We start from the raw sequence: 26,699 nt of genomic DNA, 5'->3' as shown, positions 1-26,699 counted from the left end.
GAACATGTTCATACGGCATTATTGTCTTAAACTTAATACAGTTTTATACATTTATTTTAATGTAATTATTTACAAGTTCATTCATTTTCTAATCACATTAAATGTAACGGGTTTTACTTTTCTGCATTTTAAAGACTCTGAAAATGAACCTTTTAAGAGTCAGAGTTCAATTAGTTGCAGTTGTAGTAAATAAGTTTCCCAGATTTACTTAAATTCTGTAAATATTCATGTAGTTTTAGGGGTTACGGCAGGTTTACCTACTTTCAAAGAGCAGTAACATTTGTCATAATTATTTATCTCATTCACATTAGTTTATGGTTGATCCAAGTATTTTGTGTTTATATTCATAAATTAGGATAACGTTTGTCAAAATTATTACTTTTATTAAAAAAAAATAATAAAATAACCGTTAAAATTTAAAAAAAAAGGTTAAATTGTTGTGTTGGTAACTATTCTAAATGAAATGAATAAAATTACTATAGGTAGACGATTTGAGTTAATGTGAACAGCACATAAACATACATGTATATTGTTGTGTATTACGAACACACTTCCAACGTCCTTGCGAAACATACCCGAGAAACAGCCTTTTGTCTTGCTTACTCTCTTACTTAGTGTTTTTAACTAAATAGACAACAAATTTACATATGTTGATGGAATTAGATTTTTTTAAATATTCTTTTTATTGTAATAAAAATGAACTTTTTAACAATTCTTTTCAAAGTCGAATAACAAGTTTGAAACATGCCGTATGCAAGCAATGCATCTGTGTGATTAGTGTGTTTGCAACAACATTCGCTTCAATACTTATACATATTATTATTTCAAATACATAGGTGGGTGAAAAATGAAAAATTAATGACACATCATAAAATTTATTAACAGTAAAGTTTTGCAGTATCAGACTTCAAATTTGGGACCATTTCACTAAACAGGTCACTGCTTTACCTCTGAGCCATCCTGACCACCTGACGATACCTGCAAAACGATTGACTGGGAATATTGCTCAAATCGATATGATAACACTAAATAAGTGAAGTTCCAATATTACCTTAAATTTTAATAAAAATATATATTATTTGAATATTTTATAATCTTAAATGTATATATTATCAGCTTTCACGTTTAACATAAGTATGCAGAGAAACAGGACACTTTGCTAAAAACATTGAATTGAATTTGTCATAAAATTTATGCAGAAAGATAAATTATAAAAAAAATTACTGCATTTCCTTTTACAAAGCAAGCAATCAAGAAAGTTTTCTTTATATAAAGCGAGCAATCAAGAGTTTTCTTTATACAAAGCAAGCAATCAAGAAAGTTTTATTTTTACAAAGCAAGCAATCAAGAGAGTTTTCTTTTTACAAAGCAAGCAATCAAGAGAGTTTTCTTTTTACAAAGCAAGCAATCAAGAGGGTTTTCTTTATACAAAAGCAAGCAATCAAGAAAGTTTTCTTTATACGAAGCAAGCAATCAAGAGAGTTTTCACACACTTTAGATGCTAAGAAAATTAAATAAATTATGTAATAACAGTAAGGAATGTACAAAAAATATTACGGCTTTTTGCTAGTTTCTGAAAATCACATCTAGGAATATTTATTCAATACTGAGTTATACATACATTGTTTATTTTTAAAACTACAGCAAATTGGACAAAAGGAATTTCAATATAAAGTGTTTCCTGCAATGTTCAAATTTATTTAGCTAAAATATTACAAATTTACATTTTAAACGGACCAGTTTTAAAAATAAATTAAATATCGCAAAACTAAAACATTACTTTTGACGTGTGTATAAAGATTAGAACAAACTGGTCTCATAATTAAACTGATTGAAAAAAAAACAGAAAATAGTTTCATAACGGAAATTCATTCAAATGATTACGGAAATTCATTCAAAGGTAAGAGAAACACAATTTAGTTAGTAATCAATATAATAAATATATAATTTTTACTACACTAATGAAGGTTTAAACATAGATTTTTGGTTTATTGAAGGTGCCAAATAAGTTTGCATTTCAAATACATTGTTAGGTAATTTACAAAAGAACATATTTACAAAAAAAATTTACACGAAGCACATAGATTTTTTTTAACCTATATGAAGAAGAATGGCAATTTAAGACAACATACATACAATCTATTGTTTGGTGAGTGCATAAACATGCGATACTAGGATGGTGACACAAAAACCAATCTTCAAAATTATATCATGTATTTAAAGTTATAAATGGCTTAGGTATAATTTAGGTTATAGTGGAAAAGTCACAATTAGCAGCAATTATTGTCAGCCATTCAAATATTTTAATTCAGTAACATTACAAGAGAGTTTTTTGTATGACACACAAACAATAGAAAGACGGATATATAACAAAGATAATGTAATAATATACAGAGTGTGAACAGAAGTACCTCAAATACTTTAATCAGGTATATCTCGCAACACCTGTATAATTCGCGCCAACTATTACGAAAATCACTGTAGTGAAAAATATAACCTGGTTATATTATTTCAAACTTCAATTAATCTTACCAATAATTATTAAACACATTTTAAACTGTAAACAGAGTTAGGTTCACAAGAAGCAATCCATGGCTGATTGAAGGGATTCATTAAAATCTTTATTTCAAAGGTCAATTTTTAAATGTTATTTTCTTCATATTTTTCTGTAATGTTGCCATTTGAAAACTCCTTCAAACATGTCGCAGGTTGGAGTCAGTTATACAAACACATTTGATTAGTGCGAATGCTGTTTGTAAACCTAACATTACAAGATAAGTTAAGCAGTGGTGATAAATATGAATGATATAATACATTATTTATTTGTCATAACTCGATAATCGATTAGCTGGCGGATTCCAAGCTTCTAGCAACTGAAAAAGAACAATTATTACTCTAAGGCCCTTTGCGCACGGGGAAAATAAACAACAACAAAAAAAAACGGCTGGCAAACTCTCCTTTGCATTTCAAGGACTTCCCAAAAAGTAGTTTTCAACGCTGACGTAACCAGTCTTGCCACTTTCGAGAAATTTGCTCCATACACGAGCTAGAAAACATTAACAGGAAAAGGAACCCAAAATCTTATTTTTACATGATTACACATTCATTAATAATAATAAACAATAGCGTCTTTGTCATTATTTGATTCAGTAGACATTTTTTAACGCAATATGATGCCGTGCACTATTAAACGAGATGAGACAATGACTGAAATGGTAAAACTTGAGTTCCATCGTGAGAGAAGCTCGGTTGCCAACCGGTTTGTCTGGTTTCTGTTTACCAGTGTGCGAAGGGCCTTAGAACGATAGGATTCTTAATCTCTAGATGCGCCGATGATAGTCAGGATGTAGAGGAAGATGTTGATGACATCGAGGTACAGGTTCAACGCAGCAAAAATGTATTCCTCGGGGGAGATAGAGTATTTGTGGTTCCCTCCCATCATGAGCTGCGTGTCATAGACGAGGTAGACAGAGAATATGAGCGCCCCGCACGAGGCGTACACTAGCGTCATGATCCGGTTGGGGAAGAAGATGGCGATGAGGCCAAAGAGGAACAGGATGACCACAGCAGCCAGGAGTATGCCGCCCATCTTGGTGAAGTCAAACTTGGTCTGGAAGGCAAACAGGGTCAGCGAGAGACAGACCGCCGCCGTTATGCCCACCGCTAGAAGGACCTGAATAAATTTTTTTAAAATTATTTTTTGACCTGTTAACATTTTGATAAAACAGTTGCACACCGTAACGGTTCCACGACAAAACAGAGCATTTAAGAAAAGTGATGAAAAAATAAAATAAACAAAAAAAACCTAACCTATTCTTTCGTTATCTTCTGAATTGTCAGTGTTCAGTTTTATGCTGACTAAATTCTTGTAAAAAGAATTACAAATTCTATTGCTGCATATTCATTTACGAGCTGAAATGCGAACCGAGCTTAGAATTATAGAAAAGGAATGAAGCAAGCACAAGCGGCGTTTTGCGCCATTTGCTGTTACTTTGTTCCTTTACCATAATTCAATACAATTATTGAAGATGTAAGCTAAAATTACCATTAATCTAAAATGTTGAGCGACCGAACGAAACAATATTTTCAGCTGAAAGTGAAACCGAATTCCGCTTCTGTTCTAGTTTCAGTCGAAACTTGTTTATTGGTTGAAACTGGTCAAAAACGAAACTTCGGTCAGTAACTAAAATGTTTAGCTAAAATATTTTAATGTGGATTTTCGCATTTGAATTTAGAATTTATATTCGCTAAATACTTTCTGATGAACATCTTAATTTAGTTGACTAACCGAGAGATGTTAAATATAATTTATTAAGTGAATATAAATTAGATATCAAAAGATGGAAATCAACAGAAAAACATGTTTATATTAGCGTTAACATAAGTCTTCCATTGAAATTTTAGATAACTCTACACAAGAGGACAATAATTTCTCCTCAGGGCCTATGTCATCTTTTGGGATTCTGTGTGGAGGGTCTTTTTAAGTAAAGCAAGGAGAGGAAGTTCTGGGTAGGAAAAAGGTATCAGGGGCGGATAGTGTGTCCTGGAGCGAGTCATGAATCCATCTCTCGATGCGGGGATCCAAGGGGCGGTGGTACCCATACCCGCTTTCCAAATTGAAGGATATTGAGTACAAAAAAATAGAGGCTGTGGATCTATGGCATGAGGCTGAGAAAGTAGAAGGTTTTAAAGTTTAAGGGAGTCAGCAGTGGGCTCTTCTTTGATATGTCTTTTACTAAGAAACTAATGGTCACCTCGTAGCTGTTGTAATTGGAGGCGGCCATAGCTAACATGAAGGACTCTGCAAATGTGAATAGGGCGAGGAATATGAAGTTCATGGGAGCTTTGCGCCGCACACTGCTGCAGCAGGCCATGGAGATCAGGGTCACCAACATCACCGCCAGCGCTATCCACCTTCACAACAAAACATTAATTTAATACAAAATCACAAATTAATAATTATGAGGATTTAATTGCCGTGACAGCTAAAAGTAAAGTCCTTAGGAGAGTATTTTTTTCAAAAATGCAGTAAAAACTTTAAAATCCAGCACTAAATGCATGGAAAACTTTCATGCATTTAGTGCCAGAAAATAACATTGATTTGTGCTTTTATTTATAGACGACAATATGTACATATTTACTATACACGAATTTCAAAAGTGACGTTTTATGGGTAGCAGCAAAACAAAATTCAAGTGAAGTTTTATGGGTACCAGCGAAACAAAATTCAAGTGAAATTTTATGTAATATAAAGGTAGCAGCAAAACAAAAGTCAAGTGAAGTTTTATGGGTAGCAGCAAAATAAAACTCAATGAAGTTTTATGGGTATCAGCAAAACAAAACTCAAGTGAAGTTTTATGGGTAGCAGCAAAACAAAACTCAATGAAGTTTTATGGGTATCAGCAAAACAAAACTCAAGTGAAGTTTTATGGGTAGCAGCAAAACAAAACTCAATGAAGTTTTATGGGTATCAGCAAAACAAAACTCAAGTGAAGTTTTATGGGTAGCAGCAAAACAAAACTCAATGAAGTTTTATGGGTATAAGCAAAACAAAACTCAAGTGAAGTTTTATGGGTATCAGCAAAACAAAACTCAATGAAGTTTTATGGGTATCAGCAAAACAAAACTCAAGTGAAGTTTTATGGGTAGCAGCAAAACAAAACTCAATGAAGTTTTATGGGTATCAGCAAAACAAAACTCAAGTGAAGTTTTATGGGTAGCAGCAAAACAAAACTCAATGAAGTTTTATGGGTATCAGCAAAACACAACTCAATGAAGTTTTATGGGTATCAGCAAAACAAAACTCAAGTGAAGTTTTATGGGTAGCAGCAAAACAAAACTCAATGAAGTTTTATGGGTAGCAGCAAAATAAAACTCAATGAGGTTTTATGGGTATCAGCAAAACAAAACTCAAGTGAAGTTTTAAGGGTAGCAGCAAAATAAAACTCAATGAAGTTTTATGGGTATCAGCAAAACAAAACTCAAGTGAAGTTTTATGGGTAGCAGCAAAATAAAACTCAATGAAGTTTTATGGGTAGCAGCAAAACAAAACTCAATGAAGTTTTATGAGTTAGCAGCAAAACAATGTTTTTAACATTGTTTACCAAAATAATCTCTGGCCCCAATTTACAGTGTCACACATATGATATGTCGGGTTATTGAGATGCTAGAGACTTTGTTTATAGATTTAAACGAAATTTTTGAAACAAGTTACTTGCATGCATGACCAAACAAAAACTACTTTGCCAGTACAATTCTTAGCTATGGTTAATCTATGCAAATTGACTACAAGCCAGGAAAACTTAACTTTCAATGCAACGCTTTTGATAACATTGTCGTCATATTATATTCAGCAGTCCCACAGTTTCAATGGTGAAAGCGGCTGTTACACACTTACCTTACCTTATGTTATAAAAATCTGTCTCTAAAGCAATACATCTTTTATGAATAGTATTAAAAGTGAAGCTCACCACAAGGCGGGGTGCGCTCTGATGTATTTCTTGGTAGGGTCGTGCAGGAGACAGAGGGCGATGAAGCCAAAGGTGATGCTCAGTTGTACCATCAGGATGGCGTACACCTACAATTGTTAAACATCAATTTAGTGCTAAAATTAATGGAATGAAACGTCACCAAAATACCACTCTTCGCTTTCTTTCTCTAGACATTTCAACAGGCAAGACGGCAATCCAAAGGACCCAGGCAAATACTCAATGCGTACAGTGCACTCAGTGACGGAACTGGTTGGACTACTGAAGGGACACTGCCACCTCAGGAGACACAGACAGCTGTTGGGATTGGAAAACATCAAAAGATTCAGGAAATGTGAAGAGAATGAAGAGACTCCAATTTACGTACAGTGTCAATGTCCCGCACTGATGGAAACAAAGCTCAGCTACCTGGCAAGATGCATTGTGGAACCAGGAGACATAGTCGAATATCCAATGTTAACACCGGTGAACTCATAAGGGACTCTAAGGGACCGGGATACCGTCAAAGCGCCCATGACGTGATTTTTCACAAAAACAGCGCTATACAAATCATCCAAATATTATTATTATTAAAGGAATAAGGTACAATGGGAGACACCACAACGGGCCCGTGGCCTGACTGCTCATGGGAAATATATATTTAAACCATCGGTGTTTTATTATAAATATATCATTTTTAAAACACTCAAAAGTCTAATTATATCTATCTACTTCACGTATGGATTCTTTTAAATCTGTCATAATATTAAATAATACTAACTGTAATTTTTAAAGAAAGAATCTTTCATTTTAATAAATATTGATTTTACAAAACATTGACAAAGGAGTCTTTAATGTCTTTATAATTATTTAGGATTGGACAAAAACATACATAATTAATTTAAATGCTTAATCCATTTCCAAGCCTTCCAAATATTTTCTTTGTATAACATCTAGAATAACAACTCAAGGACTTTGGGCTAATTAAGTTAAGTTGAGTAGGAACCCAATTTATAAAGTAATGTAATAACAAAAAGAATAGACATTTATTCTTGAAGTTAGTTTTTTTTTCCAAAAATTGGATCATTTCCAAATTTGACAGTAAAGAGGGTTTTAAATTAAATTACAACAAAGAGTGTGAATAAATATTATTTGAATGGATAACATCTATATAGGTTGTACCAGGACATATCTGACAGACTTAAAGCAACGATTCCTGAACTTATTTAAAGTACAAAATTAAGATGGCATTTTAGTCTCGGGTGACATTTTTTTTCAAAAAAAAAAACTTTATTGCTTTCACATGTCACCTCTGACAAGAGCCTAATGCCAGCATGTGTGTACCGTGTGATATGCACTGTTCCGTTCTCACATCACATACTAATTTCGGATTTTCTGTCTGTGATGTCCCTGATTCAATAAACTCAGACTTCCTTTGAAACTGAGGGAAAATTTTAAAAATTTTAACTGATTGTCTCAAGAATTCATACAAGCAGTAAAGTACCTACCTATAATATAATACGTTAACAGAAAACGATTTTAATTGTCATTTTCAAAATTGAAACTATACGGTTGAATTAGAGGTTCCCAAACTTTTTTTCCGAAGACCTCCTTTTTAATTGTCATTTTCAAAATTGAAACTATACGGTTGAATTAGAGGTTCCCAAACTTTTTTTCCGAAGACCTCCTGCCTGCTGAATATTGAATTTTCCTAAACCTATTAACATCAAATATGATTTTCATTTCTTTTTTAGTAAGAAGATTCCCTCCCTTGCCTACCCAACAACCTGGTGGTGATATAGTTTCCCTGTCTTTACACTGTGCAGACAGGGGCGCCCATGTGAGGTGATACACAAAATAAATATAAAGCCCATAAAGCAGGATAAACAACAGGTATTTCTTTCTGAATCTAGATGTGCCCCTTAATTTCTTCGTAAGTGCTTATTTCAATCAGATCTTCAGTCATATGAAATCCGATTCAGTTTCTATAGTAAAAACGTCCTCAAACCTAGTTTTGAAGTCTGTGTGAAGTACATTTAAATGTTGAATGTATACCGAAACGTCATTACCTTGAACGTTTGTCACTGACAAGTTGGGGAACTGGAAAAATTCACGCCAATGTGCAATGTTTTACTTCAATATATTAATTCTGACAAGAAAAAGGAACTATTTGTATACTTCAATAAACAATTTTACGAAAGATCAAATTAGTCATTTTTATGTCTATTATTAGTGTTATGTAAACTGTGTTAGGTGTATTATGTCATTTACAAAATGCCTGAATGTTGATGATGACTTGATGCGAATGGTGGTCTGTTCGCGTGTACCTCTATTTAAATCTTGTGAAGCCGAAATCAATATAGTCAATATGGACCAGTTTGGGAACCTCTGGGCTAAATTGAAGATTTATTTTCATTCAAAATTGTACGGAAGGCACTTCTAGTTTTCTTCTTTATTCCATGGTTCTCCATATATAATGCATTTAAACCCAATACACCAAGTCTTGTAGTAAAGCAAGTAATAATTTGTTTAAGAGTTCTTACCTTACGGATGAAGGCCAATCGGATGGACTTATCGTCAAAATCGAATCCCTTGACTTCCCCCTCTTCCAAGTCTCCCAAACTGGGCCCCGCGGTGCCCCCATACGAGGGAGCGCCGCCGGGGTAGCCACCTCCGGGTGGGGGGTACCCACCTCCCGGGGGAATATAGCCGCCACCTCCCTGGAAAGAAGAAACATGGATAGTTTTTATTTATATTTTTAATAAAGACAAACATTCCCGAATTTTAAACCTCCTGTACATAAGATGTTAGTTATGCAATAATGTAGGACTTAGCTGGCAGAGTAATTGGACTCACAACGCCTGTATGGGAATCCGACATATTTATGTGAACTTAGACACCAACAGGTTTTATTGAATACTAGCTCAAAGTCACCGGCATTTCTGCGTGAATTAACGCAGCGTTTTTCAAAATCAGACATAGACGACAGTAATTTTTCCTCTTATTTTAAAGATCACACACACGCTCCTTGACTCATTCACGTATACTCATCCATTTTCCGATGTGTTATATGTTACAATCTTAAGGAAATGTCAGTGGTGGAGGGAGGGGTGCAGCTCTCTCGACTAGCACTGACAATTCGGCGGCGGTGCAAGTCAATTGGACTCACAAGGCCTGTGTGAGTGGTGCAGGGGTGCAGCTCTCGACTAGCACTGACAGCCCGGGGATGGCGGGTTCAAATCCCGGCGGCGGCTCTATTTTATTTGGTCAATTTGTGTTATTTCACAATTTACTCATTTCATATCATATATAGCATATTTGCGGCTTTACTCTCAGTATCGCCCTGTTGTAAGACCACCATTCAGAATTGAAATGTTGCTTGATATGGCTTTGCCGTGTTTGGTGACCAGATCTGAATAGCCAGGTACTTCTCCACCTTCCTCTTCCCCATCTCCTTTCCCTCCTCACTACCTTCAGCCTCACAACATACCCCTATTGGGGATGCCATAGTCTCACTGGTTTCAGATGGTTGGGTTTCACATAAAAAAAGAACTGATATTGTTTTCATATTCCTTAAGATAGGTACTGGGGTAACTCTGTATCTTTCGGGTTAACAATTCAGTAAATTCGTGGTTTAACCATTCCTTGCCAGTGCTGTCAACTGAGTGGACAAACATCTGTAATTACTAAAATATCTTTGTAAATGTACTAATCACAGAGTTCATATTTTAGGTATTCCTTCGTAATACATTTGCATGAAATAATTACAATATATAAATATTAACTGAGTGTATAGCACTAAAACCTGAGGAAATTTTTTAACACCGTAATGGAAGGATTAATACAGGTATGTGACGTGGCTAAACATAAAAAGCGAGGCGAAAGATTAAGACTAGGCTCCATGATTTTCATATATTTCCTATAAAATCATTGCAAACAGTGTAGTGGCATCAGACATCCAATACAGGGCGATTGTACTTATAAAAAATTAAATTATAAATCAATTAAATTAAATTACAAAATCATTGCAAACAGTGTACTTGTGAGTGTATTGGTCCGCCGTTACATAAATGTCAATTTTTTGTTTGTTTATGTGTTTGTTTTTGTGAATGCTGCAGATGAATTAGTCTAGGTACACTTATAATTGAATACTAATATCTTTTGTATTCTATAAATGTCGTGTTTGAGTCTCAAATAAATACATAAATATGCTGGCATTTAATTTAATGTTTTCAATATTCACCTGATTAGGGTATCCAGGATTTACAAATCCAGTTGGTGGGGGTCCCGGATATCCGGGTTGGGGGGGATAGCCACCCCCCTGTGGGGGATATCCTCCCCCCTGTGGGTACCCCCCTTGCGGTGGGTATCCTCCCTGTGGCGGGTAGCCCTGGTTGGGGTATCCTTGTCCTTGTGCTGAAATAATCATTCAACAACCATTACAAAAAAAAAACACTGTACGAGGCAGCATTAAAAGTAAGGAATTCAAATAATTTACTTAGATTTTTTTCAATGATTAAGCTTTGGAATTCTTGTCACAAACTAATTTGATTTCAGATCAGTGATTAGAATAAGATTGTGAATTTTCATAGAATATTGTGCACAATAAAGTATTTTCAATGCAGAGTTTATATGTTTAAAACTTATGATTTTATTTACAACATTGTGTGACATTATTAATTAAAGAATTAAATGTTAATGATTCACGTCTTAATTAAATTTACATTTAACGACAGATCAACTGTCATAACATAAAATTAACAATGGCCCATTAACTATTGAGAATTTTCTAATACTAAATCAAAACAAATGACTAACATTCATTGTGTCAAGAATTTGAGGCATATTTAAAAATAGATTGATTTTAATATTTTTTAAATGGGTAAATACTTTTTTTGACGGCCGGCATAGTCCAGTGGTAACGCATTGGACTGCCATTCCGAAGGTCGCGGGTTCGAACCCGGCGTGCGCAAATAAATTTTATTTGATTAATTTGTGTTATATCTCAATTAATTAATTAAAATAATATATAGTATATTTGCGGCACGTTCCAGAGTGGAAGATACTACCAGTATCGCCCTGGTGTAAGACCACCATTCAGAATTGAAACGTTGCTCCAAATGGCTTTAGCCGTGTTTAGTGACTAGATCTGAATAGCCAGGTACTTCCCCACTTACCTTCAGCCTCACAACATCCCCCAATTGGGGATGCCATAGTCTCACTGGCCCCAGACGGGAGCAGTTGGGACTCTTGTGAGGTATTCACTATAAAAAATAAAAAAATAAAAAAAAATACTCTCAGCATTATCTTTCAATTTCCTGTAAACAGTACATATTAGAATAAAAAATGATTTATTATAAATTCAATTAACCAAACTACGTTTTCGTTCATTGCAAACATTGCATTCTAAAAGGCAAGCGTTTCGTTGCAAATGGTTTAGCGTGCAGCGTTGCAGTCAAGTGATAAATTTATTGGAATTATTTCGCGCGGACGTAGTACCCCAAAATCTGCAAAACTTTGGCAACCGTTTCAGAACTTAAACGATTACGAAAAATATTGTTTCAAATTATTTTACCCACCTTTACAAAATTAAACAGTAATCATGCATTATCTGTGGAGATCTCAATTACTTTTTTTCACATTTATTATGATTGCAAGGACCTCATATGCTATATTATTGCAACTTTATTTGTAAATGAAACAATTGCAATAGAAATCATTAAGATTTGGTAAAAATAACTAGAATAATGTATATACTACGCACAATGTGTCTACGTAATTTGAAATGATGACCGGTTAAATCATCAAAATGACAATTCAACACACCTATAAAAAGTGCTATAAAGTTATGAAAAGTGATGAAACAGTTAAATAGTTTACATATGTAACTATTTAACCTGGTTTTTGTCTCATTGCTTTTCATAACTTTATAGCACTTTTTATAAGTGTGTTGAATTGTCATTTTGAGGAGTTATCATAGAACCATTTTAAATGTATTAGTGACAATGTGATTTCAAACTGTGCACCTCAACGATAAATAACCTTGCCCGATGCAAGTATGAAATAATTATTGCTAAGTTAATAATAATAGAGAACTACACCTATTATTATTTTATACTACCTACACTTAAATTGTCATGGCATACTGCTAATAGATAAAAAAAATAAAAAAAAACAATTTGTATTACAAGTTATTGTATGTTTCTTAATTCTTGTTATGCCCCTAGTACAAGTTCCGGACCACTTGGGGTATATTGGCTATTGCACAGCCGCAAACGTTGGCCGGCCAATCCAATTATTGTCTTAGATTATTGCCCCTAGTACACGTTGTACTAGGCAATAACCAACATGTACTAGGGGCTTTACAAAGTGCATAATTTGTGTATGTTTTTAAGAATTTGTGCACTTTTTATGTATTATCTTAAAGCAGTATGTATTGACACAAAGGTCATGTGATTAAAATTTCCCACTTGCAAATACAGTTTAATAATATGTATGGAGTGGTTTCCTCAATATATTTATTATTATTATTTAATGAGGCACCATTCTGCTGATGAGCTCATGTCTAATTTCACAATAAGTTTAACAGTAATTGGGTTGATTTAAATTAAAAAATAAGTTAATCCTTGATAAATTTAATATTGAATCTAATTATGTTTCCATGGACAGACTCGCCCGACTTCTACATTTATAAGTAATATAAATGTATGTAATTTAGTATATCTGAATCGAAGCGATTTAATGATGTACCTGTTGACAAACTACTGAAGTACCTAGTTTGACAGGTTGTGATTACGAGGAAGGAAAGAAATTAAAGATGGTTTAACCACATCATTAAGAATTAAACTAAAATAGGTACATTATTATTATTATTATAACACTCCTACATACATACATACATTCTATCTAAATAAATAACTAACTAACCACCACGCCATTTTCGCAGGGGTAGGCAGAGAGGACTGTCCGCCAAACAACACGGTCTTGGCACACACTCCTTGCCTCAAACATCATCTCATAAATACTCTCCGGTTATTATGACTCTTGAATTAATCAAGTATTTGGTTCACTTGATCGTGCCATGTCCACCTTGGGCGCCCCTGACTTCTAACATTCACATTCGCGCCATATATTCTCCTTAAACTCCTTTCTTCATGCATTTGCTCTACATCAGCCTTGCATTATTTGCGAATCTCCGCATCTAACATGATCATACATGGTTTTACCTCACATAAGCCTCAGGCATCTCATTTCCCATGTATTATCTTATATCTAAATGTTTTCCCTTATCGCAAAACAAACACACTTTTCCCGCCATTTTACTATCTGACAGTTTGATCTTGTTCATTTGTTTTGACGCATTCAAAAATAGAGCATAATTTTGAAATCATTTTAAATTGAACACGGGTAGGAACAATTCATAGCAAAAATATGTAATCTTGCTTATTATTAAAGCACATTCTGCAACGCACATTGAGGAAGTTGTCAATTAACAAATGGTGCCGGCTATTCACTAATAAAAAGTGATCCAACAAAAAATTAACAATTTAGGATGAGTGATGTCAAAAAACTAAATCATGACCTTCTAAAATACAATACGAGGTATTAAGCACTTACCTTCAAAGACATACTTAAAAATGCTATTCATCTTCCATGGTCTAGTGACTACATGAAGGTTCATTAGAAGTAAAATAATATTATGAGTGTAATTAACAACAAATATTCAATAAAATAAACATTATTATTTATACTAAATCTACTTCTAATTTCTACAGAATTTAAATAAACTCAATGATGGACTGATTTTTGATAATGATAAAAAGTTTGTAATGGTATTCTACAAACCAGATGGTAACTCAATTCCAATATACATTTTGTTTTTTATACAAATCTACAGTTTTATTTCTAAATTGATGAGATTTTACATACTTCACGACCTTCAAAACAGGAGAAAGGTGATTTTCCACGTAAGATTTCTAAAAACCTCCCCATCCTCTTTCCCACTCCTTAAAGCAGAATTTTGATACTTATTGATGAAATTTTGCACACTTCAAAATAAGAGGAAAATAAACAAAGCCCGGGCAACGTCGGGGACTTCACCTAGTGTGTAATATTTTTCACTAATTTACAAAATTCTCCTTTTTTTTTTTTATGTGACACCTCACAAGAGTGTCCCTGCCTGTGCAGTGCACAGACAGGGGAACTATGTCACCACCCGGTTGGGCGGCGTTGTGAGGCGGAGTAAGGTAGGGGCTGTAGGAAGGGATTTGTTAATGCGGGCCTTGAAGAGGCTCGGATTATATTATATTATATTCTCCTGAAAGAATTATGACATTAGTCTAGATATGTAATTACTATGTACATAATATATGTGATTACCATATACACGTGAGTAACACAACGCGAAGGTTGCTGCCACTAATGTGATAGAATAATGGTACTGTTGTGCACACCACTGAAGAGATAAACCGAAAGAAGTGTTTTGTGGGCGTGTAAGTGTGCCCGAAGTAAACTCAATTTTTCCTTACTTCTGGTAAAATTGATCAAACATTTTCAAATATCAAAATTCTTTCTTAAATAGACAATGGAATCCATTGGCCATGGAATGAAAAGATCAAATGATCAAATCGGTACAGATTCCACTACTAGGAAATTATTTGTTCAATGTGGACAGCATTGATCAGGATTCATTAGAAAATACTTCAAGTCTAAGGGAGTATTTCGATAATACAATATATTACGAACTAACATATTAAGAGCTAATTTTAATGGTTTATTTTAATTAATTTAGCAGACAGACACTTATTTTAGTATTTGATGAATGCAAAATGATTATATAACAGTATTGGCTCTAGAAATGAAACATTTTAGTATGGAGGTAACTTCAGCTTAAGGCCGACTATTAGTATGGATTATTGCATGTTGGCATGTTACGGGTGAGAGCTATTTTAGTATTGTTTTATGTTCATGAATTGCACAGGAAATGGGACGTGAAATTACCATCGTTATTATTGTGAAGTTTGCTGAGAAATTTGTAAGAATAACGCCACAAAGGTCTCCAAATACACAAATTCATGAACGCCAAGTACACTTACGTACGTAACAGAAATTGTAAATGTTTGAACGAGAATGGTGAATATGTTACAGGGCTAAAACTGAAACCGTCGTCATAGCGAATTTTGGATGGTGTGTGTGTGTGGGCAAACTTTAATGTGTTTTTAACCTTTCCCTTACTGTGCTAAAAAAATACACGCATTCAGGTGCTGTGTAGTCAATACACATCTCAAAATAAGCGATTTAATATCGGAAAAATATGAATATTCATAGCCAATCGATTATGTTTATTATATTTTATATCAAAAGTGATAATAATTGTAATTTAATTGCTGAAAACATGAAAAAACCATCGGCAGATGCTAAAGAAACGTGCGAGGGGTCCTCATCTAACGACGGTTCACGGGCGACTGGCTAGCGGCTAGGTATCGATGGTCTAAATCAAAAACTACAACTGCAGAAGTGTGGATGTCTCATGTTCCAGCATAGCGAATTAAAGCGGGACATCAATAGCGTGTCATTTCCTCACACACTCTTCGCGTATTAGTATCACACGGTTGATTGTATTGGTGTATTTTTTCCAGATTTTAAAAAAAAAACTCTGATTTTTAATTGAATTTGAAAACTATGTAATATATTATTTTTTAATTCAGTGCATAAATGTATAACGGAGGAATACCTAAAATCTGAACCCAGAATTTATTATATTTATAGAGTTATTAAAGTTATTAGAAGCAATGTGTAGTAAATACACAACACAGATAAGGAAAGGTTAACCTGCATATTGATTATTGATTTGTTTAGGAACTTTGTAGTGAAAATTACACATTCTTGTGTTCAACAGCTCGGCTATGGATTGATTGTCAGTCTCTATGTTACCTCCCTTCTACAACATGGGTCTCTTCAAGACAACCAGATTCAAACCTTTCTTTCCTCAAAAAGTCCCTAAACACAGCATTCCCAAAGATGACATAGGCCATGACAGGAAACCATTTCCCTCGGGGCCTTCTGTATGGTGTTAATATTAAACTCGAAAAACCGCATGCACAACAACCTTAGAAAAAATTACGCATATGTGCAGTATTACACACGATTTTATAATATCAACATTGTTAATAATAACCTTCAGAAATATCTGAAGTAATGTAATGTAACTGCACTACCGAATCAATATAAATAAAAATATAAATGTTCATTTGTCAAAATCGATTGCCTTGAAATTTTGACACAATGTTTTGTTTTTATATATCTATATTATATAGAAATATAACTTGTTAATATAACAGTGCCATCTGTTGGACAAACATGCTTTCTTTCAAAAACAGTCCCATCTGTTGGACGTAAAAGCAACATGCGCTATTGTTTCTCTATTTGCACAGACAGACAGAGCCACAGCAAGGCGTGACAGGGTACAGCTAGTTATAAATAAAAGCTGTTTGCTTCTTACAAAATAAATCAATTAAAAAATTAAAGCTTTAATCTTCTGTTATATGTATATTGATCCCATTAAATATGTCCATATTTTTTAATTACTGCGATGCTACCTGAGCCCTTTCCTCGATAGGGAGATGATATTGACGCAATGGGTTAAATGATAAATAAAATGTTATAAATGAATTAATCAAAGCCAAAATTAAAGGTGAAGCATGCTACTAATCAGAATAAAAAAGAGCATTCGACTAAATGATGGGTAAACCTGGATATCCATTGTTTTGCCACATTATTGGCTATTGGCTATGCGGCAAAGATGAATATATCCTTATTAATCTATGTGTTTATCGAGAAGGTCCTGCCAGCTGAAAAGAAAAAGCAAACAATTCAAGACATGAGAATAAAATTGAATAATTACGTACAGTCCATCGCTCTGTAGTTAGAGGATGGTCCTTGATTCAACCTGTCGTAATCCACGGTCAGTCTTTCGGGAAACAGATGGCGTCTGAGATGCTATCGGCTGTTATAAAAGAATAAGAAAAACAGATCAGTTTAAATAAAGAAAAAACAAAAATCATTAAAATCTCGTTGATGTAATATATAATCATTGACAATACAAATGAATACAATATCAACAGACAGACATGGAAAATAAAATAACCTGTTTTTCAAACTTTATTAGTAGTAGTGAAAAGTTATAATTTGCAATTTCCATAAAGAAATTTCTGTGATATCTCATGATAGTTTTGAATAAGAGTTATGTATCTATGGAAATACACATACATCTCAGTGTATCAAATGTAATAATGGTAACACCTTAAAAAGTCATTTTATCAGACTTGTTCTGTATTGAGCTTGTGTCGATACGCACCACGGTAGGTGCCGTGTTTTATAGGATGTTACCGGCCTGTGACGATAGAACCAAATGAAGTGAAATTCAAAATCAATAAGTACTATAATTATTACTAATGTGTTATGTTGGCAGAGGTAACTACATTTTGGGTCTACTATCGACTACCCCAAGTCAAAAGGGTTCAAGTGATAATTTACTACTTTCCCGGAAGAGTGGAAAAAGCAATAACAATTTCGTGTAAATGACAATATTTGGCCATGCTTTTAATGGTGACCGGATAACTCATCAAAATGACAATTCAACACACCTATAAAAAGTGTTACAAAGTTATGAAAACTCATGAAACAAAATCTACGTTATCACTTTTACTCTCTTTTAATGACTTTATATCACCATTTAAATGTGTGTTGAATTGTAATTTTAACTAGTTATCATAGAACCACTTTTAAAATTTTTAATATATTTGCTGTTCTTTTTTTAATCTTTTAAGAATGGAAAAAAAAACATTTTATGTGCGGTTAGAAAGTCATATCTTTGACTTTCACAGTGAAGAGTAAGACAAAAATAGTTGAATCTGTCAATGTAGTAGCGCTGTTTCATTCATCCTCATTCTAGAATCGACAGTTGGAAAGTTAGTCAGCAGTAATCCGATTCTTATAAATCGCATGTATCATAGTAAAATGCATTGTAATACATAAAATAGTATTCATAATATCTCTTCAACTGTCACCACAGAATCTACCGCCTAAATATTGTATACCAACAATGGTAAAATTATTTTTTTTAAATCTGAAATTTCTCACAAACTGCATTTATTGTGCAAAATTAAAATCATCAAGTTTCACATAACACAACATAATTTGTTTTACACAGAAATAATATTTGAAATACCATTCTTTTTTTAGAAAATTATTCATTCGCAATCAACATTAATTATATTAAAATTAAAATAATATGTACTTTGCATTGACGTGATATAAAACAATTGTTTTATCACAGGTGACACATAAGTTAGTCAATATACGAGGCGTATCCAGAAAGTAAGTGTACTGAGGCTCTCACGACCGAATGAATTTTATTTTCGACATGTTGGCTACACTAACATGTAGCCTGACTCTTCCCCTTCGCAACGAGACCTGTTCAAGGTCAGTACGTTGAGAAGTGTCGACGCGACAACACGTTTCGTGAAAAATGTCAATACAATCTCCCGCCAAGCGCGAAATACGCGGCAGCATCCGTTATCACGTTTGGAAGGGAAAACCTACGTTTGAGGTTTATAATTTGGTGAAAACTGCATATGGTGATAAAGCTATGAATCGTACGAGTATGTGCAAGTGGTATCGCGAGTTTAAAAATGGTTCTCACCTCTTCACCCTCCGCCAAAAAGTTCAAAACCACAATTTCAGCCAAGAAAATTATGGCATCCGTGTTTTGGGACTGTCAAGGCATAATTTTGATTGAATATCTGCCTCAAGCGGAGACCATCAACTCTGCAAGATACTGTGAGACCCTAAAAAAATTGCGGAAGGCGATTCAAAACAAGAGGAGAGGCATGCTGACAAAGGGAGTCAGCCTGCTGCACGACAATGCCAGACCACACACGGCCAACGCAACGAAGGAACTGCTTGCTTCGTTTAAATGGGATGTCCTAAACCACCCCGCGCATTCTCCTGACCTAGCACCTTCAGATTTTTATCTCTTTACCTCCCTGAAGCTGTACATGGGTGAAAAAAGGTTTTCAACAGACGAGGAGGTAAAGGGGGAGGTGGAGAAGTGGACGAAGGGGTTGGCGGGAAACTACTTCGAGGGAGGCATCAAAAAGTTGATACCCCGCTTCACCACCTGCATTGAGAGGAATGGCGACTATGTCGAAAAATAGCTTACATATGTACTACGGTAACCATGTAATTTTTATGTTTCAATAAAGTAAATTGTAACCTACAAAAATTCAGTACGCTTACTTTCTGGATATGCCTCGTACATGGTTTTTCATTACTCCCACTAACCTATATGTAAAATAAATAATAATTATTATAAGAAAAATATTTTCTCAAATAGTAATTAATATTGATTGCAGAATTAATTTAGGATACGTACTTCACAAAAAATTTCTATTGCTATTTAACCTTTTAAATGCCAGTAGGTAGAAGTGTAGCTGTGCACAGCAGGTCAAGAATGCGAGTTAACTCGCTCTTGGCACAGAAGCGGTTAAGTAATGAGATAAAAAATCTTAAATAATGATAAAGATAAATATTATTATCTACCAATCAAGAACGTGCCACAAATTATTGTTCTGGTTAAATAATATATAAAATAGAACATTATTATGTAGATATCTATAAACGAAATAAAAATTAACGCATGTCAGGTCTCAAATCCACTACCTTCGGATTCGTAGCTGAGGATCTTCATTGTTCGACCACGGGAGGTCGTCTGCTTTAAGTTCTGTTTAGTTAAGTGTCTTTTTGTGTTCATTTAAGTGTCCAATCAATATACGCCCTATTCTGATGGCTATGAGTCACGATTAGCAAAGGTAACAATTAGTTAAGTATCAGATAACATTAACCTTACAATAACCAACAATAACCTTCTTATCACTTCTTGCTTTTATGACTGAACTATTTTTTAATTATTACTGATTTTACCAAGAAATTTAATTTATTTCCCATGAATTTGAAGGCCTTGTTGTTTGAACTTCTGCCACATTTGGCGTCATCATAAATCCACGACCAATGATGTTTTTGATTAACTATTACAGTTATGCTTTACGCTTACATGGGTCCGCAAGTAACTGGGATTGTTGTTAAAAGTGACAACAGCTAAAACGACGATGATGTTCAATGTAACGTCAAATGTGGTGTGAGTTGAAACACCTGGGTCTATGTAGAAATAGAATGAATAGTTAGTTAAACCGTTATTGGCAATTAAAACTGGGTTTGTGGTTAACCACAAATCTAGAATTTCCCGAACACGCTTCTGTGTGACAGAGACAAATGATATTTTATAATTCCCCACTGTACAAACTCAATCCTAATAATATTTTTTCTGTTGTTAACAAGTCATATTATTTTACAATAAGTATGAATAGTTCAATCTTCCTTTTAAATATTCATCCTTCTTTTTAACACACTTCGGCCGGGAAAGGTAGTTCTACCTGTTCGGTCGACTGATGCTTAACGGCGAGCTATCTTTTGCGCCGGCCTCATTTCAATGGCAGAAAAGACGTAATTATTCAATGTTTTTATATGAATAATATATACCAATCTCATTTTAAAGGTCCCAACTATATGTACATAATTATCGAATCGTAATGCAAGTTTTCTTTTTACATTTATCTTTGTGCCTTTCGTTTACATAGGTATTTAAACAAAAGGATAGTATATTATTTGTTATTGTAATAATTCAATTCCTGGAATGAGGGTTTTTTATGACCGTGAAACCCATTTCGAATCTCTATCTCTGTTCCGCATCCACTCAACTCCTATGTGCAAGCGAGCGAGAGTTATCGGGCATATTTAAATAAAGCAGGTATAGGCAAATACCGATAGGCGGACCTTAATAAGCATATTATTATAAAGTTAATTGAGTTGCATTTCAAATAATATTTTATTTTCATTTAGTACTTTTATAGCTTGGGTATGCTGAGTTACTATGTAGAAATTTTTATTATTTTCGAAGATATAGCGATTTAAAACAAATTAAAGAAATTCGCACGGGACCTTTATTTTCGCTCCGAGACAGCCTATTTTCTCAAAAAAAACCCGGCCGAAATGTGTTAACAAAGATAGTTTCATTCAAAGCGAGTTCACATTTAGCACAAGGAAAAAAACTAAATTATTGTTTCAATAATTGCATAATCACTTTGTAGATAGCTTACAGGAAGGAAAAAATAAATTTGTAAATTGCGGACAAATAATGACTTGCGAATTCACATTTCTATTTACACTACACAATAACAAATAATACCTCTTCTTTCTAGACCTAATTTTAATTATAACTTTAGTATACTTGTGCTCCTGATGAAGTGAACTTGGTTCATGAAACATGTTGAGATTTTGTATCGAAATAAAGTGATGTAAACTAAGTTATTTGTGTTTTAATAAAAAATAAATAATGCCATCACAAAGTGAAAAGCAGTTAGAAGAAGTTTTCTTCGAAAAATTAAAGATAGTGCATTCATAAAAGCTACTAAAGATGGTTTTACGTAAATAAATAAAGCGCACAATAGGGAATTCTCTTCACACCAAAAAATCACTTATTATAAATTATTCATATGTAGAAACACTTCAGACACAAGAATACATAGTTTTTATAATTTTCAAAAATCATTTATTAAAGTTATAATGACTTTAAAAACAGGCGCGAACGAAATATTTCAATGCAGCTAAAAACGCCCGGTGATTGATCAAGCGTTCAAGGGCGAACGATGACGTCACTGTTGACCGGCCTGAATAGATCCTGCAAACCGATGGCGGCAGCGGCGGCAAAGGTGTGACGTAGCACTTGTGACGTAGCGGTCAAGATGGCGCATGACCGTTTTCAGAGCCGAAATAGCACGCAATTTTTAAAACAACTACAAAAAATTGAAAATGCATTTAAAAAAAAGAAAAAAAAGAGGCACATAATAAAATAATTATCTTTATTGAAATAAATTATTTACAAAATGCACGAGAATTCTCTATTCATTGGAATGAAAAAGTTACCCTGATTTAACTGGACGATTTTATTTCAAACATAATCAATCAATGGGCATATCTTGGGAAAAAACCAGTTTAAAAGAGACAAATATTAAATAAACATATTTGCAAATATGAAACTGTTCAATGACAAAACAAAACATTGAAGAAAAGTGAAGAATCACATTATGTTTTATCCGGTTACTATTTGAAACAAGTTTCAAGTACATGACTTATAAAATTTGTTATTTAATGACGGTAGATACAATAAACATTAAACATAGCGCAACACGGCATAACACCCCAAAAACAAACAACAAAAAAAACAATAAACATTTCCTAGAATATTCCATGAGAGGAACATTAGTGACTTATGTTGGTATTCTGTAGAAGTTTAACCAAGTTAGCGACTAAACATAGTAGCTGACTGCAGGAAGTTCAAATAAAACAACAACAAAAAAAACTATCCAAATTTGGGTACCTTTCGCACAAGGACATTAGCGGTACTACCCAAATTAGTGAAGCTATCCCTCAAGCAGTTAAATAAATGTTGATTTACCGCCACTGAAAAACTGAATCATCCTAAAAGGAACTTGTGAAGTGTGATCTAAAGCGTTTTGAAAGACAACTGAGACCTTTCGACTTCTAGACCCCAGACAGTAAATGAAATTGATTATCTGTTCAAATAAAATAATAAAATATTTGAAAAATAAAACATGGTCAAATTCACTAGAAGTAAGAAGAAAAAATATTTTAAAAATAATACATGGTCAAAATTCACTAAAAGTAATGAAAAAAATTATTTAAGTCCGGATACACAGACGCACTTCTATAGGATTATCTCTTCAGTGAAAAATATTGATTATTTAAAAATGGAATATTACAGTTCACAACACAATGAAATGTGTAATTATCTTGGTAATTATGGATTAACTAAATTAAATTTAATATCATTGCAGATAGTATGAAGTATTTATTTAATACAATTTACATAACTAAAATAGGTTATTATTTTTAAATCATATAGAAGACTGTTGCTATAAGCCAGAATTAGATTAAGAGTTAAGTTAAAGTTTATTTAAGACTGCTCTATGAGCCAGAATTGGATTATGAGTCAAATTTAATTTCAGTCATTTGTGGGCCATTAGCATTTGAGAAAAGATTATGTTCGAAGGATCAATCTATAATTTCATACATATTCAAGGTTAACAAACCTATAGGCCTATTTTACAAATAAGTTAGGCCTGCAATAATTGTGATTCTGAGCTCCCGTATTATAAAGATTAATGAGCGACTCATTGTTTTGATAAAAAATAAAGTTATCAGAGAAAAAACATACATCTATCTTCTGTGCTTTAAATTTATTGGTTTGATAAAAAATAAAGTTATTAGAAAAAAACATACATCTAGCTTTTATCCTTTAAATTTATTGGGTTGATAAAAAAAAAAATTATCAGAGAAAAACATATGTCTATCTTCTGTGCTTTAAATTTATTGGTTTGATAAAAAAATAAAGTTATTAGAGAAAAACATACATATATATTCTGTGCTTTAAAAACTTGGAAGAAAAAAAATTACAATCAAATTATAGAAATTGTACTTCGTTTCAACTTGATTACTGTAAGAAACTTTGGTAAATATACAGAAAATAAAAAAGAGGAGAGATGAGACCTGGGAAGACACATTGTGGAACCAGAAGACATAGCCACATATCCAATGACAACCCTTGTGAACTTTATAAAAGGGACAGGGTAACTGTTAAAGGAATGAAGTAAAATGGGAGAGAGCTCAATCGGCCTATGGCCTAAGTGCTCACAGGAACTATATAAATAAATAATACAGAAAATACTACTAAAATAATACTACTACGCACTTTAAACAAAAACACATTGTAGTAGTTAGATAATAATGAGAAGTACGTATTTCAGTTCCCAGAAATGGAAAAGAATGCATTTTAATATGTAGTTATTTCATTTAAATTAAATTCGATTTTTCACTTGGTGGCCATTGTTATTAATGTTTTAAGGTTAGTTTTTTTTCTCTTATTTAACCCAAAGTAAGAACCTGTGATCCTGAAATAGGCTCTTAGGTTAAGTTAGGGTTTTATTGAACTAGTGAAGAAAATACACAAATTATCCTTTTTTTAAATGAAATAGCTACTAAAATGGATTATTTTCCATTTCTGGAAACTGATTCTGATTATTATCTAACTGATACAAAGTGTGTAAAGTATGTTGTATTTCAATCTAAATATGAATTTAAATTTTAAAAACTCTGAACCTAATAACAATAACCTATTTTGTGATGTTTTTCCATCTCCCTCAATGAAAATAGTGGTTTCTTGTAGTAATTAAGTTGAAACGAAGTGTAATTTCCATAAATTCTGCTTATTAAAAGTGCGGCGGTTCAGTAAACAATTATTATAATAATATAGCACCTGTATAGCGCAGTTTTGTGCTATTTATCTTTAAAATAATGATTTTGTATTCAGTGGTCATATTCTTAAAATTACTCTTACAGAGCTCCTTACAATAATATTGATAAAAACCAATCCACAATTTCGCTTGCATTCTTTTGCTTTTCCCCATTTAAAATAAAGCTTTAGAAGATATGTTTTAAAGCATTTAACTTTTTTTATTTTAAAAAACCACTGCTATTATCTTAAACATTAGATAAATAAACCTTTTTATGTCTCACAATCTATTAACTGTTCAAACACACTGATGATGACACAACGCCAGAAGATAACTTAACTTTGCAAATAGTGTTGTATGAATAAAATAAGTACAAAATACCTATATTTTGATTTGACTCACATAATATTTCTAAAAAGATCTACTGATAGCGTTGTGTGTAGCGTGTATTTGGGGGAATACATCATAATTTCATTTTATCTTGGAACGAAAAATACGAATACCTTTCGATAACGTTTCCGACGATATCGTATCGCTGTCAAAAATAATCAGCTCTTCACAAAAATATCAACTCTACAGATAAAACATAAGATCTAATATATTAGTCACAGCATTTTCATTATATGTTGCATGACCAATGCAATTAAACATGGCATTTATTAGATATAAATAAGGCGACTAATGTTTGGATGATCGTCTTATTTATATTGTTATTGCGTTCTGCAAATTTCTGAAGAAGTATTTTGACCTATTTACTATACTCATAAGCGTATTAAGTTATGAACGGCCTTATCATTCCATATTGAGTATTTTCTGACGCTTTATGTTGTCAGGGTGGTGAAATTCAACGCACAAATTTGTATATGAATGACTCATGTTTACGCTGAAACTGCACTGTATTATTATTACATACGTCAAAATGGAGGAGGATCAATAATACATCGAATATTCGGGAAAACGAGTTTAAACACGAAGTATAATGAATGATTAACACTAACCTGGGCACAAATATGCTACGGTTATCCAAATATCACGACCAATATACTTGTCAGGGGCAAATGAGCAACTTATTGCGCAAAATATCACCGATCACTTAAAGAACTACAGACCTCGAAACGCCGCGAAGCGAACTTTAGCGAACAACGAAAAACCGATTGTGGCAAAGCGTTACCATGTCAAAAAATATGAACTCCCCAGCAGAGCATAAAAATACCGTAGATTTTAGACAATCCCGTTATATTTATCTCTAGCTAACTAACCATCATCCTATTGCTGTAGGGTCGCAGAACTCTGTTTTGACTCTTACTACGTACTCTTTGCTTCGTTCACCTTCGTACTTTTGACACGACTAAAGTATATGATTCACTTGATCGTAAATGTCTTCTTCGGACGTCCCTTACTTCTTCTACCATTCACTATTTTATAAATTAATAAAATAGTGTAAAATTCTATAAAACATTGAAATTACAAGAGTTTAAAAATAACAACAACAAAAAATATGGATGCAATGCTGCCATATGGCAGCTTGTATACAGGAGATATTTTTCTTAATAACATAATATTTTTAAGGTTAAATCTGTTAAATTTAATTTCACGACAACGTTTGTATTATGTTATATGCATTTCTACATTTTCTAATTGTAATACAATACACTGTCGCGTCATATTCTCTTGGCAGTCCTTTCTTCGGGCTATAATATGCTAAATATAAATTATAATAGAATCTGGTCGGGGAAAAAGGAAAAATCTCCAAATAAAGTTGACGGGCTCCGTAGTCGAGGGGTAAGGCTCTCGACTACGATTC

At 33.4% G+C, this 26,699-nt stretch overlaps 1 protein-coding gene across 2 annotated transcripts; it reads right to left on the bottom strand.

The window, feature by feature from the left end:
• Window positions 1-859: 859 nt before the first annotated feature.
• Window positions 860-26,035, bottom strand: LOC149422177 (protein lifeguard 1-like). 2 transcript variants are annotated; one of them, XM_089633137.1, is made up of 7 exons: window positions 25,894-26,035; window positions 17,375-17,472; window positions 10,711-10,883; window positions 9,011-9,187; window positions 6,471-6,577; window positions 4,755-4,914; window positions 860-3,673 (listed from the first exon to the last, which is right to left on the bottom strand). In XM_089633137.1, exons 2-7 carry the CDS (start codon window positions 17,379-17,381, stop codon window positions 3,314-3,316), a joined length of 984 nt encoding a protein of 327 aa, XP_089489263.1. In that variant the 5' UTR covers window positions 17,382-17,472; window positions 25,894-26,035; the 3' UTR covers window positions 860-3,313. The 2 variants fall into 2 exon arrangements, with proteins under 2 accessions (XP_089489263.1, XP_089489262.1); XM_089633136.1 differs by lacking the exon at window positions 17,375-17,472 and adding an exon at window positions 17,218-17,317.
• Between the last annotated feature and the right edge of the window lie 664 nt (window positions 26,036-26,699).

This window comes from Hesperophylax consimilis, chromosome 7, assembly GCF_061612785.1.
Source record: "Hesperophylax consimilis isolate HC1 chromosome 7, BYU_Hcon_1.0, whole genome shotgun sequence".
In the NCBI taxonomy this organism is placed as follows: domain Eukaryota; kingdom Metazoa; phylum Arthropoda; class Insecta; order Trichoptera; family Limnephilidae; genus Hesperophylax; species Hesperophylax consimilis.
Note: the sequence above shows the minus strand (reverse complement) of the source record. Positions and strands in the feature narration are given on the sequence as shown.

Coding starts and splice junctions, on each gene's coding strand:
- LOC149422177 (XM_089633136.1), bottom strand. CDS start 17,242: ATGTGGCAAAACAATGGATATCCAG. Junction 10,884..17,217: donor GCAAAACAATGGATATCCAG/GTTTACCCATCA, acceptor TGATTATTTCAG/CACAAGGACAAGGATACCCC. Junction 9,188..10,710: donor ATCCTGGATACCCTAATCAG/GTGAATATTGAA, acceptor TCTTCTTTCCAG/GGAGGTGGCGGCTATATTCC.